Source organism: Priapulus caudatus, unplaced genomic scaffold (genome assembly GCF_000485595.1).
Source record: "Priapulus caudatus unplaced genomic scaffold, Priapulus_caudatus-5.0.1 Scaffold74, whole genome shotgun sequence".
Lineage (NCBI taxonomy): Eukaryota > Metazoa > Priapulida > Priapulimorpha > Priapulimorphida > Priapulidae > Priapulus > Priapulus caudatus.
Genome location: NW_014577135.1, coordinates 276,733 through 295,503, shown reverse-complemented (window position 1 = coordinate 295,503; position 18,771 = coordinate 276,733). Strand labels below are relative to the sequence as shown.

Below are 18,771 nucleotides of genomic sequence, written 5' to 3'. Positions count from 1 at the left end.
GGAATCTTGGGTGTGATGTGTTGTGGTGGGATGTGTGTCGTGGTGTTGTGTGTGTTGTGCTGTGTGTGTGAGTAGTTGCGGAATGCGTGCGCGGGTGGTGCGTGTACCGTGAGTATGCGTGCAGGGAGTGTATGTGTGTGTGTTGTGATGGTGTGTGTTGTTTGTTGTGTGTGTATTAGTGTGTGTGTGTGCTGTGTATGTGTGATGTGTGTGTAAGGTGTGGTGTGTGTGTGTGTGTGTGTGTGTGTGTGGGTGTGTATGTGAAGTGAAGCAACATGTGTGTGTGTTTGTGTGTATTGTGTGATGTGTGATGTAGTGTGTGTGTGTGTGTGATGTGTGGTGTGTGTGTGTTGAAATCATGTGGGGTATGTGTAATTGTGTGAAATGTGTGATTGTGTGCCCATGTGTGTGTGTGTGATATGTTGTGTAGGTGTGTGTGTGTTGTGCGTGTGTGTATGTGGTATGTGTGTGTCGTGTGTTGTGTGTGTGTGCTGTGTGTGTGTGTATGGTGTATGTGGGATGTGTGTTGTGTGTGTGTGTGACTGTGAAATGTGTGTGTGTGTGTGTGTGTGTGTGGGCGTTGGTGTGTTTGTGTGTGTAGTGGGTGTGATCGTGTGGTGTTGTGAGTGGAAAATGTGTTGGGTGTGTATGTGTGTATGTGTGCGTGCATGCTGTGGGCGGGCGTTGGTGCGTGCGTGCTGCGTGCGTGAGGTGTGGTAGTGTGTGTGTGTGTGTGTGTGTGTGTGTGTGTGTGTGTGTGTGTGTGTGTGTGTGTGTGTGTGTGCGTGTTGCGTGCGCTGTCTCCATGGCACGTGGTGTGGTTCATCTCTAAAGACACAACCCAACCACATGATATTGAGGAAACTGTTTTAAAACAAATATTTTCTGTCTGTTGTATATTTAATCGACGCAATAAGGTGTTTTCCACGAGAGGCGTTCATTGATAGAATAACTGACTCGACTAAAGTAGTAATATTGTGATTAAGTATATTCTCACTCAGTGTGGGAGGTCAGGACTGGTGCGTTATTGTTGCTATTTGCTTCAGGAACCTGTTACTTCCGCCTGCATGGGCGTAAATCCAGAGCCATGTGTTAACCAGTCTAGACACCCGAGGTATTCCGACCGCTCGAACAAGTGCGAGTCAAACTGTAAACTAAAATTAATAATCTACGGTGTAACAATTTTTCTGTACACATTTTTCCTGTAGGCGAACTATTGCTGAACTGAAGGCTAACTATTGCTGGAGTATTGTATAGTATTAGAAAAATATGGCAGTTTAATAACAGGTAGCTTAATTGTGTGTAAAAGGCTATCTGAATGCTTCTTCGTAGTTATATAGTCAAATACAGATATTGAATTTTGATTTCCTGGTTTCATCGTCCATAACTAGTCGGTGGCGATGACAGTCAAATCCATGTCTAGAAATCAACCCCGAAGATAGTGACCATACGGACATCACGAACGCACAATGTTATCAACCCAGCTATTTTTGACCCACCACGTAAAGTGTAAGTCGATAGTCGTACAGGCAAGCAGGAAAACTCGGATGCCACCGGACACGAGGGGACATTCTGTTAGCCAGTTGATTATGCAAGTATAAATGTCCTGCAATAGAGACGGCTAATGTGTTTGGAGATATTCATGGGTGCGGGTGTCGGCCTCACACCGCGGTGTCATGTCGGAAGGATGCCGTCATATTAATCAGAACGAAGGACGGAAACGGGAGAATGCATATGACGGCTGACTGATTAGTCTTGCGTGTGTGCTCTTGCGTGTACGCGTGCGGGCATGTTCTTATATGCGCGTGCATAGGCGCGTTCACACGGCAAGAAATATCGGGGTATTTACCCGCGTATAGGCGTTAACTCGGCTGCGGCCATACGTCAAAACCGTACCAGCTAGATAGCATTCAACTCATGTAGCTTAATTGTCCGAGTGCATATCCGGCAACGGTCAACTCAGTTGCATATTCACACGACAAAAAGCACGTACATACGCTTACGCGTACAGGAATACGTACGCGAATACGTATACGTACACGTACACGTACGCATACGCATATATATATATATATATATATATATATATATATATATATATAGCGCACGAGTGGGCCTTCGGATTAGTGAACCTTCGGACTAGTGGGCCTTCGGACTAGCGGGAAGTCACCATAGCAGCGCATATACAGCTATGAGTGTGTTGCCGTGTGACCGGGGCTGGTGTGCAATAAATACGCGTGTGTGTGCGTAGTGCTCACATGATTATGACGTGTAATAGTAAAATCCCACTATTATCTCAAAGATAAGGATGTCAAAGATAACGTTGGATGGAAAAGATAATGATGTAGAAGACAATTCACTACTTAAAATGCACTGTAAATATTACACAACATGTATATACTCTGACGTGCATATATAGTAATATTTTATATTGTAGATAAGAAGATATAATATTAAATACATAAACATTGATACTTTGGTAGTAAATAATTACAGTATAAAATACAGTATTTATATTCATTATCATGATTTAATTTTATATTTGGAAACCGCCAGTGGCCGCAGCCTGCATTGAAAGTGTTATGTACAATACATCATGTATTATGCAATAAACATTGCGTAGAATAGCCGATCTCAACTAGACAAATAGTAATGGTGGATTATACAAACAATTATGATTATGCATCTGTATTTTATTGCAGATAGCAGTAGTTACGAGTACACTATAGTAGTTACTAGTACACTATAGTAGTAGCTAGCACACTATAGTAAACTATGAACTTCCCGTAAAAATCCCGTGAAATAACAGTTGAGGTAAAATCAATCTATTACCACATGCTGACTGAACACATAGGTAACCAATGTTTAACATGTTAACAACAGGCACTTGGAACGTTTCAATAATAATTATGATGGTGAATAAACACGAAATGCATTTACTACCAAAGTCGACATGTTTCTCTACTCTCTTTCGTCGATTATTGCCGACAATTTCCACTAAATGCCGTTCAAATGCTCTGTGCAACACGCAAGTACACCGCACGCACACCGCCGTACACAAACAACAAAATTATAGAGTTATCTAGAGACTCTATATAGACTCTATAGGGACTCTATAGAGAGAGAGTACTATGGAGACTATAATTTTGTTGAGCACAGCAGCGTGCGGGCGGTGCACTTAATTGTGTGTTGCACAGAGCATTTGAACGGCATTTAAAGGAAACTGTAGACAATTATAGGCGAAAGAAAGTAAAAAAACATTAAGACTTCCGTAGTAAATACATTTCGTGTTTATTTACCATCATTTTATTATTGAAACGTTTCAAGAGCCTGTGATGTTTACTATACGCTTAAGAATGTAAAAATATCTTAACATCTTCTGAATATTCATATGTGTTTTTATTTTCCCGTGTACTGATAGCATGGGATTTTTCGAAGATTATTTACCTAACCTTTCGATTATCTGATATATGCGTTGTCAGTAATGGTAGTAGTTCCTGCATCGCTGAAAACAATTGCATCTTCGGAGGTTGTGACACAATTTTCGTGACGCTACCTGGTTTTGGGCTACAAAAATCGGTTGAACATTCGTATATATATTATATATTGTCAGAAATTTATTGAAAGCCTTATATATGGCGCGGTAAGTTCAAGGATGAAATAGACACCAAAAAGGTGGATTTTTGGTGGCTTTACCAAACAGATGATTTGTAAGTTTTAATCGCTTTAATGTCTTAAAGAAGTGATAAATGTTCGGTTATTTACATCGAAATATTAGGGTTATAAGGGTTCCGTACATTGCAATTGAATACTGCTCGTGACCATTATGAAATTGTTTTACTGTCCATACAAAACGCATGACGTCTTTATTTGTTTTTATTTCTGAATGTAGGCATTAGGTAACCACGAATTTGACGATGATATCGAAGGAGTTGTTCCATTCCTTCACAACAATTCCTTTGCCGTCGTCAGCAGCAACATCGACGCAAGACATGAACCCAGCATGCAGGGATTGTAAGTGAGCTGTATAGTGTATACGCCACACTGAATATGCCTGCGTATGCATGATAACGATTATAGTTATTTATATCTTTATTTATCCGCATACCATATACACTTCACTGTCACACTATACACTAGTGTCCTCATCTCCAATTGATTGACTTTAAGAGTAATTCACACAGGTCATTACATATATCTTATTATCGCTCTGTTATCTTTCTCCGTTGAGCTCCCGTGATCGGCTACTGACTCACGAGTCCTGCAAAGCGACCCAGCAAGCTCCTTCATGTGTACATAACTACAGTTTACACACACTATACGCGTCACGTGGAAAACGTACAGACACGTAGCAAAAAAACGTACCAGCTTTAGATCCATCGAACCGTGGTTACACACCATCTATATTATCAGGAGTGTATAATATAGAGTATATATAAGAAGTGTATATATAGGAGTGTATCCCAGCAAACACGGAACATTCTCGTAACATTCGCTGGAGGTTCTAGTTTGGTTACATTAGCCAAAAATATTCTAAGAACATTCCCATATCGTTATGCATTTATTGGTTTTACTTGGTGAGAGAGTTATGTTCTTGGAATGTTCGGAAAACGTTAACCTTCCTCGGATATGGGTTCGAAACTCCTAATTGTCGTTTTTGTGATGTTGCAAATTATAGCACTGGTATCAAATGTATTTTTGTTCGCAGTGGCTACGGGGACGGTAGCCGTATCTTAATGTCTCGAGGCTACGGGTACGGTAGTCCATTTGCGCATGCATCGCTTTTCCACAAAATAATGTCGTTCACTAGCTATTAATTAATCTCCAGCCTAAGTAATTAATTAATTAATTAATTATTAATTAATTAATAAATTAGCTAGCCTACACTAGTTGTTTGGGATTGATTGTCAGTTCAGAAACAGTTCAGTTCAGTTTGTTATTGAAAGCCAAAGATTATATACACCATAGATTAATTTATCTGTGTTTAGATGCTATCATATACGACTCGAGTCGCTTTATAATTTGTGTTAAGGGTGAGTGATAGGGATAGTTATACTGTTTGTACTTGTGTGTGTGTGTGATGGTACTGCCGTACTGGAGACATTAAGATAAGACTGCAGCGCATACGTAGTGTTGCTGCAGTTAATATGTCATTTTCGGAAGTTGATCAATGTTATGTGAATGTTTGTAAAAACGTTCTCATGCAGAATGTCAGGAAAACTTTCCTAAAACACGTTATTAGAACGTTACTGAATAATGTTCTGCTAACCTAAAAGAAACAGTCCCATAACATTCAAGGAACATAACTTTGTTAGCTGGGATAATATATACTCTATAATTATACATTTCTGATATTATGACATATATACAACGCATATGTAAGCCACTGAATATGAGAGGAGACTCACTTACGCATATTTCAAGTCAAGTAGCGACGTTTGGGATATACAGTTGCTGTATATGGGATATACTTGATTACGAATCTAAACTGAATGCACTATAAAAGCGAATCAATCAAGCATGGAAATGTGGTGTGCTAGTACCTATATTAAAAATACACAGGGAGATATATGTATCAACCATACCTCATGGTAATGATTATCAAGCTAGCTGATATTTACATATTATTTAGATTTACTAGTTCGACCATACTGAGTTTGACAGGAAACCAGAAAGTAGGGATTGTTGGATACACGACGAGAGACACCCCTATACTCGCCGCAACAGGTAAATGTGTATGATGGCGTAATTTTGTAATATATCAAGAACAACAAATTAGATAGTTATATATATATATATATATATATATAGAGAGAGAGAGAGAGAGAGAGAGAGAGAGAGAGAGAGAGAGAGAGAAGAGAGAGAGAGAGAGAGAGAGAGAGATAGATCGAATATAAATTATGTATTTCAAATTGGAATATTGTTTAAACTTAATATTAATATTGAACTCAGGAAATCTTATATCCAAGATGCTCCATCGAATCCCGTACAAAACGAGGCCAGGCTTAATTGCCGAAGGAAGGTTTAATAAATTTTTGCAACTTGGTCATTGGCGGTTATTAGCTCTCGACATTCGAAATGCCGAGTAAGGTTGAAAAAATAGAGTTATCGTTGGGACACACGCACTACGTTTTCATGGAAAGGTAAACTATATTTAGTGTACTACACTATAGTCTATTCTATCTATGCTATCATACATCCTATATCTAATATGTATATGCTTGTGTGTGTGTTGTGTTGTGTGGCATGTTGTTGTGTCGTTGCGTCGCGTGCTTGCGTGCGTGCGTGCGTCGTTGCGTGCGCGTATTGGTGTTGTGTGTGTGTGGTCTGGTGTGTGTGAGTGTTGTTCTGTGTGTGTCTGTGTGTGTGTTGTGTTGTGTGCATTCGTTCCTGTGTGTGCGCGTGTGGTTGCGGTGCTGTGGTGTGTGCGGCGCACTCCCGCGTGTGTGTACTGTGCATGATTTATGGTGCGATCTGTGCAATAATATAAGGTACGAACCGTTCAAATGAAAAATAAGTACCCATTGCGCACATAATCAGGATCGATTAAAATCCACCCAAAACAACAAAAAACAATGATTTTACATAACAATCGTTAAAATAGCATAATAATCTGTTTGTAATAATTTCTAATTATAATTATAATAGGTACCGCCTCCATCGGCTTGAAATTCCGGCCGGCGTCCGTAATCCCAACCATCGTAAAAACAAGCAGCGACAATGGATATACCCAAGTTCATGTAAATCAAAAATTCTCATATCAATCTATGCCATTTCTACATTTGCAATAACATATCTATATATATGGTAATTGCTTTTCGTGAGATAAGGCCTACAAACCATTTTGCCAGAATTCTCCACTTTTGTCTATCAAGAAGGAAATCACTCAGTTAAACTAATCACAGGCTATGTTAATAACTAGACGCAATGACATTGTCTTTCAATGAAGCATGTTAAAGCTACGTAAAAGTATAAAATCAATATTACCTGCAAACAAGGCTCGGTATATCTGGCACGCTGCAATCCTATGCATTAATTTGAGTCTCTAATGAAACCGTCAACAAACTAAAGGTTATATATTCGGTTCGTTTATATTTACATTATATAGTCCATATATAACAAAACCATAAGCTGCTCAGCAACGTCTAAACTTGTAACTATATATATCAATATTGTTTTATCAACATACTAACATATCTCAGCTATTTATCTCTATAATATATTTCTGCTATTCTAATCCGGGGACTAATAAAACATACGACATGGACATTACAATGATAAAACCACGTAATTTTGCCTTAATGTTCACTTGAATGTACAATGCCTTATGACTATGTCTTCCGTATATAGGCCTATAACTATGATATATACGAGGAGCGACAAAATACATCTGAATGGCAAAGTCCACTCTTATTTGTATTCTTTACATTAACAGAGATACGATATTAGCACTGCTAGCAATCACTTCAGATTTCCCTGCTTCACTCGGTCTTTTCGCAGAGTTATATTTGATCTGATATCATAATCCCCCCCCGCCCTGGCAAATAAACCGCATCAAGGCCTCCTGTTTTCTTCCCTCGTCAATAAGCCTTGGCAAAACGTTCGTGCGAAAGACGGTTTGCCCAATGCTCACGTCGCAACCATCCTCTGCGAGTTTGTTGTGTACACTTTAATTCCCCTCTTACGCTCAGCACGCCGCAAAACGCGTGTTGATTACCTCCTGACCGAATCAGAGATAGAAACGTCTAGCGGATCAAGAATCTAGCCGATCTTGAAAAATGCCCGCGAATCGCAATAAAAACGAAGGTCAATCGTTGCCCTGGATAAAATGTTGCCACTTAACGATTCCTGACGATTTTCCACACTATTAAGTATTAGCGGAGCCATGGACCGACAATAAGAAGAAAAACTTGTAATTTATCACTCCCTCCTCCAATTTATTAAAACCTACCCGTGTAATATCATCCTACATATCCTAACGAACGTAGGTATAGAAGTAGTATGGACAGTGGCGTATTAAGGGGGGGTGGCAAGGGGGCCATAGCCCCCCCTGTTGATCCAAAAGTTTTAAAAAAAAATGGAAAAATCACAAGAATTGTTCTACTAAAAAGATAATTGTCGTAGTCAAAATGAAGGCTGTGTACATGTACTCAAAAAATGCCTCAAATACATCTCCTGATCGTAACATCAAAATTTTCTGGGAGAGGTACCTCCCACCATACACTCGCCGCCGGTTTTCACCCCCTCCTCGTAACTCATGACCGACAACTATCCATAACAGTTACATTAATTTATCTTAGTGAGTCAGAACAACGATACACAAATGTCGCGTTGTTCATTGGCCCAAAACACAGATGTCAGAGCTTGAAAGGCGGTGGGCATAGTGTTTGGAAGAGGGAAGCGAGAACCATTATAAATATTAGGTCATTTCCACTATTTGCACAGTTCGCTGTTTTGCTCCGCTCTCTCCGTTAAAAAATCTTAGCCACGCCACTGGAGATCAGCGTGCGAAAATGATATTCCATATTGAGTGGATTTTTCTAAATTTTGCATATATTTCATTAAGTTTTCTGCCATTCAGCATACACGAATGTAAAATTACCTAGGAGTTTTTTGAAAGTTACTTTTGATGATGACGGAAACGTTCTTTGTGCGGATGGCGAGCCCATACCTCTAGAAGTAGTCACCAGGGTAAGTAAGATTATATACAGTCTAACAAGCTCATAATGACGGCGCAGGTAACTAAACTTGCTGCCAGGTATCTTGAAATAACGCACAGTCAGACTCGCGGCATTTTAAAACCAATCCTTGAAACATTGGAATTAATCTACTTTATCTCTATGTTCTCCGGCGGCCACCAAGCGCTCTTTGCGCCGCAAAACGTAGTGCGCCGTGGGATATGCAATTTTTTCTCTGTATTCACCCAAGTTTTGTTATCTTTGCCATTTTTCTCACGTCTATCACTGGTATATCCGTCGACGCCGTGTGGGGGAATGGGCTGCTGAGTCCGGAGGTCCAAGAGCCACTACGTTTCCGGTTCCGCGGTCCACCACGGAATGCCAGTTACTTCCTCTCCGGCCGTCCACGTTCTGATGGGTGTCCGCTTCACGTAATCAGCATCTGATCAAAGCTCTAACCAGTTTTCACGTTCGTCCAAGGTTTCTACCGATGACAACGGGGACGTGCCGGCGCTTTGGAGCACGTTTGTGCCCACGGTAATATAATAAAGAAGCCTTTCTCCAAGCAATAGCAATCATTGTAATCTCTGAATTTCGACGAACCAGAATCATGAAATGCCCATAATGAAAAAAATTTTTGTCTTACATGTATGTTGGCTGGTGCATTACATCCAATTCTTTGCGTCAGCAAGAACGAAGGCCAATCACATAGCTTTGCCTTCTTTTCCTTTCAAAGCTGTGCTTTCTCTCTTTCTACTTGTAAGATTGCGTAATTGTGTCAGATGAATCTCGAATGAACTCCCCTGCCTGGCCTGCGTTGATATACTCCCTCCCAACGCCGGCGTCGCCGTGTCAGATCGTAGTAAGATACGCAACCGCGCGTAGCGCGCCCCACCCGTAAACTTTCATCGCTTCCCGTTACACTACGGTAACCGCCACCGAAGTTTTTTACGGCCTATTACGTACTGTCACGTTTTGTTTGCGTTCACCCCCGTTTTACTGGGCCTACATAGCTCTGCATCCGCACCCGTGACTGCCAATGCAATCTTTTGACAGATTAAAAATCTGCGCAGCATCCACGCAATTACGCTGTCCACGTTGCTTCCACATTTCCCGTCCCCAACCGATTTTGTCTCACGTCCATAGTCCCGTTTGTCCACGGTGGCCTGAAACGGGCTGCCGTGGCCTGCCGGGTAACATAGTGTAAACGTAGCATAAGACACACAAAACACATATCCTTTAAATAATGATTCGCTCTTGGTTAATTATCACAGGTATATCCGTTTTGCGAACGTCATTGAACATTATTCTACGTCCAGTTCAGCTCCGGTCGGTCCTCCGTCGGCCGCGCCGAGCACGCCACTCCAGACCACCAACGGTTTTTCAACAAATCTCACCACAGCACCCAGCCAGCCAACCAAACCAAGCAACACCTCAGCTGAGTGAAGCCAGCCAACACACCACACCAACCAACCACAGCCAAATCAACAGAACCACCCAGCCAACCCAGTCCAGCCAACCAACGAATGCAACACCCAGTCCATCAAGCCAGCCAACCAGCCACCCAGCCAAAACTAAACACCTCAGCTCACCACCACACCTAACCAAAGCAACCAACCCAGCTCATTGCAAGCCAGCCAACCACCACCGCAGCCAACCAGCTAGTCAGCCAACCAACAACCAACCCCGCCCCCAGCCACACCAGCCATCCAGCCAATCGCAGTTCAGCCAACCAGCCCAAGCCAGCCAACCAGTCAGCCAACCAGCCAGCCAATCAGCCACCCAGCCAACCAGCTAGCCACCCACCCAACCAGCCAGCCACCCTGCCAACTAGCCACGTAGCCAGCCAAACGCATCAGCCACCAGCCAGCCAATCAGTCCACCCAGCCAACTCATTATTAACTACCACCCACTCCAACTAGCCAGGCCACTCCTGCAACTTCGTCACGTACCAGCCAACCATCAGCCAAACCAGTGCCACCAACTCAAAGCCACCTCGCAGCAACCACTTCAGCACCTCAAAACCAACCTCAGCCAGCCACCCTGCCAACTAGCCACGTAGTCCACCTAGCACACTAGTCCACCAATCACCAAAGCCACCAAGCCACCCAACCTGCCAGCGTGCCTGCCAGCCAACCAGCAAGCCTGCCAGCCAAATAGTCGGTCAGTCAGTCAGTCAGTCAGCGTCAGTCGGTCGGTCGGTCGTCGTCGCGTCGGTCGGTTGCGGTCGTCGGGTCGGGTGTCGGTCGTCGTTGGTCGTCGTCGTCGGTCGTTCGGTCGTTCGTCGTCGGTCGTCGGTCGGCTCGGTCGTCGGGTCGGTCGGTCTGTTCGGGTCGTCGTCGCGGTCGGTCGTGGTCGGTCGTCGTCGTCGTCGGTCCGGTCGTCGGTATCGCTCTGTCGTCGGTCGTCGTGTCGGATTCCGGCCGTTCGTCGTCGGTCGCTGCGTCGCGTCCGTCGTTCGTCGTCGGTCGGTCGTCTGGTCGGTCGGTCAGTCATAGTTAGCTGGTTGGTTAGTTAGTTTATTCCGTATGGGCTTTTATGCTGTAATATTATGCTGTACTTATAATTTACTGCTGTAATATTATGTAACATCGCTGGTCGCCGTGATGTTAATTTAGATGAGGAGATGATTGAAGCTCTGAAGCCATGGAAGGAGGAGGTTGTGAAAGCAGGCAAAGACCCAGTCGGCACAACTCTCGTCTATCTGGAAGGTCGCAGAGACGTCTGCCGCTTATACGTACGTGCAGCAGTAATTCCACGGCCATGATATCCGTCACACAAAGTCCTTATAGCTCCTATACGTGTATGACGTAGCAGTAATACCGCAGTTGTGTGTGTGTGTGTGTGTGTTGTGTGTGTGTGTTGTGTGTGTGTGTTGTGTGTATGATGTGTGTGTGGTGTGTGTGTGTGTGTGTTTTGTGTGTTGTGTGTGTGTCGTGGGGCGTGTGTTTAATGAAATGTGTGTGTGTGTGTGTGGTGTGTTGTGTGTCTGTTGGGTGGTGTGTGTCTGTGTGCGTTAGCTGTGTGTGTAATGAAAAGTGGTGTGTGTTTGTGTGTGTGTGTGTGTGTTGTGTGGTATGTGTGTGCTATGATGTGTGGATGTGGTTTGTGTGTGGCATGTGTGTGTGTTGTTTGTGTATGTGCGTGTTGCGTCTGTGGTTGTGTGTGTGTGGTGTGTGTGTGTGTTGTGTTATTTGTGTGTGTTGTGTGGTGTGTGTGTGTGTGAGTGTGGTTGTGTGTCGTGTGTTGGTGTGTGTGTGTGTTGTGTCGTGTGTGTTGTGTTGTTGGTGAGTGTTCGTGGCGTGCGTTGGACTGCGCACGTCCCTTATAGCAAAGTGCCAGTGCTCGCTGGTTTGATCATTGTAACGAAAGTTATACCGAACAACTGTGTCCTACATCATGTATATGGATTGAGGGTTGACAGACCTACCTCGGCGTCAACTCTGCCACTCCAAACTAGATTCTATTAATTATGCTGGAAGCTTATCAGCAACGACGGGCTTCATCATATACGATTACATAAGTAGTCTTTAACAAAGTCAATTCACACCTTTGAAGTTTTACTGCTGATATATCACCCTCGAATCTGAATTACTGTCAACGAATTAAGCGCAACATCGCAGCCGCGGAATGTTTTGTTGATGGTAGATCAAATTTCCAGTCAACGGGGCATGATTAGTACTTTACATCGACATCAATCCGTGCGCAGGAAATGTTAACTGCCTATCTAGCAGCAGACCTGGCGTCGAAGCGACGCTACCACTAACTTAACCATGCAGTAAGTTGAACGACGTCGCAATAGCATATGGAACGGAAGAGTCATTCAGATGCCTTCTATCAGACCGAGGTTAGAGAAGAAGGTGAGAGAGCTAAGCCAATTGTCATGCGCGCCTGTCCGCCCGCGCAACGCGTCCGCGAAAGTTGCCGCGGATCGAAACAATGTTTTCGCTAAGTCTCGCTCGCGACGCTAACTACTCTAGGGCAATTCTGCATATATTGTAGGGTATTTTGTCCATAGCGGGTTGCGTGTGTGCGCGCGCTGCGTGCGTGCGTCGCGTGCGTTGCGTGTGATGTGTGGCGTGTGTGTGTCCTGTGTGATGAGTGCGTGTGTGCGTGTGTGCGTGTTTGTGTATTTGTGTGCTTGCATCATGCGTGTTGTGCGGTTGTGTGTGCGGTGTGTTAGCGTGTTTGTGTTTGTTGTATGTTTGTGTAATTGTTGTTTGTCGTGTGTGTGTCGTGTGTGATGTGTGTGTTTGTGTGCATTGTGTGTATGTTGGTGTGTGTGTGTGTGATTGTGTTGTGCGCGTGTGCGCTCGTGTGCGCGTGTGCGCGTGCTGTAATGCGTGGCTGCGCTACATGTTGTATATGTGCGTTATTGTATATGTGTCGTGCGTGTGTTTGTGTTTTGGTGTTTGTGTGGTGTGTTTGTGTACGCGTGCGTTGCTTGTTGTGCGTGTGTTGTGCCTGTGTGTGCTTGTAATTGAATTATATGTGTGCTTGTGTTGTGTTGTTGTGTGTGTGTGTGTTGTGTGTGTGTTTGTGTTGTGTGCATGTGTGCGCGCGCCGCGTATTGGTGTGTGCGCGTTTGCGTGTGTGTGTGTGTGTGTGTGTGTGTGCGTTGTTTGTGTGTGGTGTGCATGTGTGCGCTGCAGTGCGAGTGGTGTGCGCGCAGCTCTTGTTATGCTTGGTTGGTTTAGTTGTGTTGTAGCTGGGGTTCGCCCTTACGATGATTCTTCGCACGGTCTCAAAATCTAACTAGTAGTAGTAGTGAAAGACTCGGTATCGAAACGATGACTATTTAATAATTTATTATAACTTTGCACGTAGTCTACTCGCGTGCAACGTACCACGTCTAAGTGCCCTTGTACATACAATAGTATTATAACGGCCTCGGAGTCGGTACATACAAAAGGATAATGATAGCCGAGCATTGAATTTCTACTACTCTTTTCCCAGGTCTTATGCGATTAGAGGATCTCTTAACAGCATTCCCGTTTGCGAATTATTTCATGATGACAGACATCAAAGGCGAGAACCATTTTTATGTTGTTATGAATCGTCTGTGAAAATCAATTCGGTTGCGGTAACCCGATAGCGGCCCGTGATAATGAGTAAAAGCGGAGGCGGCAAGGCCGGTCCTCCACCATGGATGAATTGGTGAGATACTCAAGCTGTTCTTGAAAGAGAACAGCCCTTCTATGGTGCCGCCGCCGCCACCAGGGCTTTGTTAAATACACTGAAATTCTATAGTTAAACACGCATTTGCTTCTCATGCAGTCGTTCGCGACACGAATTCTGTCTCGCTGTTCGTATCAATTAACCGTAATATAATGTGGACCATCTTACTATGTACGAGGCCAAATTAAAAACTTATAGTTCGACTATAAAAGCATTCAAGGCCGCATACCTCGCAATGCATGCATTTTAGATTTGTGATTGCTAACAAATCGCCACGGTAAACTGACTAGGTGATACACGTTGTCTCTCGCAGGTAGCACACTAATGAAAGTGCTCGAACACTCCGTGGGCATGTACAGCCTTACCGAAATGCCCGGCAGATTCCTTCAAGTCTCAGGTGCCTTTTTAATTAGCTAAATATGTATTTTTAATCAAGATTATATTAGAATACCGTAACTCATCAAAGATCGCCTACCGTATTATTTATGCGAGTCCATAAATATACCGCGCTAGAGAGACGAAAGGCGCATATATTCATACCTAATTAAGTCGAAGGAATCTTGTAATTTCTATAAACACATACCTCTTCTTACGCGTTCATTGCTTTGCACGCTTTTCCGTAGGTGCGTATTTGCGTTCGTGCGTGCGTGCGAGTGTGTGCGTATTTGCGTTCGTGCGTGCGCGCGCGAGTGTGTGCGTATTTGCGCGTCTGTCAGTATACGTGCGTGCACACCTGCATACGTGCGTATACATGTGTACGTGGCTGCGTTATATCGGCTTTATCGGACGGCCGGTATGGAAGAGCGTGTCTTCTCTTGTTCCGCGCTAAATCGCAGGTCTGCGTTTAGGTTTGAGGGTTGTCTATGATCTGCGGAAACCCAGCGGTTCGCGGGTGATAGACGTCCAGGCCACATGCACCGAATGTAGGATTCCAAAGTTCGAGCCGCTAGACACATCAAAGGTATAACTGACAAACACCGCCGAGAGATAGCTTATACACATCTCTATCGTCCTGCTGCTGTTGCTGCTGCTGCCACTACTACTACTACTACTACTATAGAGAGAGAGAGAGAGAGAGATAGATCGATATAAATATGGATTCAAATGGAATTATTTGTTTAACTTATATTATATTAACTTTCAGGAAATCTTATATTCCAAGATGTCATCGAATCCGTACAAAACGAGGCCAGGCGTTTAATTGCCGAGGAAGGTGTTAATAAGATTATTGCACTTGGTCATGGCGGTTTAGCTCTCGACATCGAAATGGCCGAGAAGGTTGAAGAAATAGATGTTATCGTTGGGGGACACACGCACACGTTTCTATGGACAGGTAAATCTATATTTAGTTGTACTATATAGTCTATCTATCTATCTATCTATATCTATCTATATCTATATATGTATATGCGTGTGTGTGTGTGTGTGTGTGTGTGCATGTGTGTGTGTGCGTGCGTGCGTGCTTGCGTGCGTGCGTGCGTCCGTGCGTGCGCGTATTGGTGTGTGTGTGTGTGTGTGTGTGTGTGTGTGTGTGTGTGTGTGTGTGTGTGTGTGTGTTGTGTGCATGTGTCCGTGTGTGTGCGCGTGTGGGTGCGCGTGCGTGTGGGTGTGTGCGCGCACTCCGGTGTGTGTACTGTGCATGAATGTATGGTGCGATCTGTGCAATAATAAGGTGACGACGCGTTAAAGAACAAATAAGACCCCATTGCACATAATCAGGAGCGATTAAAATCAAAAACAACAAAAGAACAATGATTTTACATAACAAATCGTTAAATAGCAGTAATAATTTGTTTGTATTAATTTCTAATATAATTATATAGGTACTCCTCCATCGGTTGAAATTCCGGCCGGGCCGTATCCAACCATCGTGAAAAACAGCGCGACGAATCGTGATATACCTATAGTTCAGGTAAAATGCAAAAATTTCATATCAATCTACCATTTCTACATTTGCATAACGATATTATAATATGGGTAAGTGTTTCTCGGTGAGTAGGCCCTACAACCAGTTTGCGAATTCTCCACTTTTGCTAAGGAAGAGGAAGATTCACCCAGTTAAACTAATACAGGTAGTTATATAGACCAATGAATGTGTGTTTTCATTGAGCATTTAAAGCTACGTAAGATAAAATTCAATTATACGCTGCAAACGAAGGCTGGTATACTGTGCACGGTCTGGCATCTATCGCATGAATTGAGTTCTACTAAAACCCAACAGAACCTAAAGGTTTATAAATTGGTTCGTTTATATTTACATTATATATCATATATAACAACCATGCTGCGCAGCAACTCTAAACCTTGTAACATATATACAATTATTGTTATGCAGATATAACATATCTGCAGCTATTTGATCTCTTATAATATGATTCGTGCTATCTATCGACTAATAAAAATACGACAGGACAGTTGACAATGAAAAACACGTAATTTTGCCTTAATGTTAAACTTGATGGTACAGAGCATTATGACTATGTTTCGTATATTAGGCTCTATACTATAATATAGGGAGCAAAATACATCTAATGCAGTCATTTATTTGGTATTGTTAAGCAGAGATTACGATATAGACTGATAGCAATCACTCAGATTCCCTGCTTCTCGTCTTTTGCAGAGTTATATTTGATCTTGATATCTAATCCCGCCTGGGCAATATAAACGCACAAGGCCGCCTGTTTTTCACCGTAGATAGCCGTGGCAAAACGTTGTGCGAAAACGGTTGCCAATGCTCACCGCACATCTCCGAGTGTTGTTTGGACACTTTAATTCCCTCTCTACGCTCAGCACGCCGAAAACGCGTGTTGATTACCCTCCTCGAATCAGAGATAGACGTCTAGCGTCGGATCAAGAATCAGCGGATCTTGACGAAAATGCCCGCGAATGCCTCAAGAACAACGAAGGTCAATCGTTGACGGAAATGTTCCTTGAACGATGCCGACGATGTTTCCACGAGCTGCACTCAATTGCGGTAGTTAGGGGCAGATGGAAGCGAAATAACGAACGAAGATTGCTAATTTGTCATTTTAATTATTAGCACTGTTTACCGGTTAAGCCTACTGCCGTACTACCCGCTAGAAGTAGGTAAGAAGTAGTATGGAGCAGTGGCGTAGTAAGGGGGGTGGGGCAAGGGGGGCCATAGCCCCCCCTGTTGATCCAAAAGTTTAAAAAAAAAATGGAAAAAAGAAGAATTGTTCTACTAAAAAGATAATTGTCGTAGTCAGAATGAAGGCTGTACATGTACTCAAAAATGCCTCAAATACCATCTCCTGCGATCTACATTTTCAAAATTTTCTGGGAGAGGTACCTCCCACCCATACCTCCCGCCGGTGTTTCAACCCCCTCCTCGTAATCATGGATCCGACACTCGATCAACAGTTACATAATTATCTAGGGAGTCGAGAACAACGAACACAAATGTCGCCTTGTTACATGGCGCCCAAAACAAAGATTGCAGAGCTGAGAGGCGGGGGAGCATAGTGTGTGGAGAGGGAAGCGGAGGAACCATTAAAATATTAGGTCATCCACTATTTTGCACAGTTCGCTGTTTTTGCCTCCCCTCTCCCGTTAAAAAATCTTAGCCACGCCACTGGTATGCAGCGTGCGAAATGATATCCCTATTGGGGATTTTTCTTAACATTTTGCATATATGTTCATTTAAGTTTTGTCTCCATTCAGGCATACACGAATGGAAAATACCTAGGAGTTTTGAAAGTTACTTTTGATGATGACGGAAACGTTCTTGTGGCGGATGGCGAGCCCATACCTCTAGACAGTAGTGTGCACCAGGGTAAGTAAGATTATATACAGTCTAACACTATAATGACGGCGCAGGGTAACTAAATGTCTGCCAGGTATTTGATAATAACGTCACAGCTCAGAGCTCGCCACGTTTTAAACCAAGCTTAACATTGGGAATTAATGCTACGTTTACTCTATGTTCCCGGCGGCCACGGCAGCCCCGTTTGCCCGAAACGTAGTGCGCCGTGGGATTATGGCAATTTTTTTCTCTGTATTCAAGTTTTGTTAGGTCTTGCCAAGTTTTCTCACGGTCTATCACGGTATACGTGACGGGCCGTGGGGGGGGGGGGTAGACCGCGGACCGAACCGTAGTGCGCCTTGGACCCTCCGGGACTCAGCAGCCCTTAACGGATGCCAGTACGTTCCCTCCCGGCCCGTCACGTTCTGATGGGGTCCCTCACGTTTCTCACGATCTGATCAAGGTCGGACACGTTTTCCACGTTCTGTCAAGGCTTTCTACGGATGAAACGTGGACGCCGGGCAGCTTTGGGGCCCGTTTGTGCCCACGGTATAGGAAGAAGGCCTTCCAAGCAATAGCAATCATTGTATCCTGAGATTTCGACGAGGCAACATCATGAATGCCCAAGAAGAAGAAGATTTTGTGTTTGCATGTTTGCTGGGTGCATACATCCAGTCTTTCCATCAGCAAGAAGAAGGCCAGCAGCAGTTTCAGAGAGGGAAGGCCAGAGTGTAGCAGTCATGCAGGAAGAAGGCGAAGAAGGCGGATGAGAAGGCCAAGATCCATGTGGGTGCGCGAATGGTTATCGGTAGACAGAAGGCAGCAGCTGGGCCATTACTCAACATTTTAGTTTTACTTTTAGTTTTAGTCCAGTTTTAGGACCGCGCGCGCCTTGTCAGCCCGTAGTAGAACGCAACGCGCCGTAGCGCGCCGGGCCGAACCCGTCCTGTCCCGTCCGCCCCTTCCCGTCCCACTACGGACCGCCTCGAAGTTTTGTTACGGCCTATTACGTGCTGTCACGTTTTGTTGCGTTCACCCCGTTTTACTACGGCCTACTACGTTTCTCATCCGCACCGTGACTGCCGTGGCAAATCTTTTAACAAATTAATAATTTGGCGCAGTATCCACGGTAATTACGGCCTGTCCCGTTTG

General features: G+C 43.8%; 1 protein-coding gene across 1 annotated transcript in view; it reads left to right on the top strand.

The window, feature by feature from the left end:
• LOC106821452 (5'-nucleotidase-like) overlaps window positions 1-18,771 on the top strand; it is a 39,030-nt gene that overhangs the window by 12,213 nt on the left and 8,046 nt on the right. The window contains exons 3-8 of the mRNA XM_014826265.1: window positions 3,893-4,014; window positions 5,633-5,727; window positions 15,001-15,189; window positions 15,680-15,768; window positions 17,538-17,649; window positions 18,112-18,155. Of these exons, the coding sequence (XP_014681751.1) occupies window positions 3,893-4,014; window positions 5,633-5,727; window positions 15,001-15,189; window positions 15,680-15,768; window positions 17,538-17,649; window positions 18,112-18,155 (651 nt within the window). The remainder of the gene's footprint in view (window positions 1-3,892; window positions 4,015-5,632; window positions 5,728-15,000; window positions 15,190-15,679; window positions 15,769-17,537; window positions 17,650-18,111; window positions 18,156-18,771) is intronic.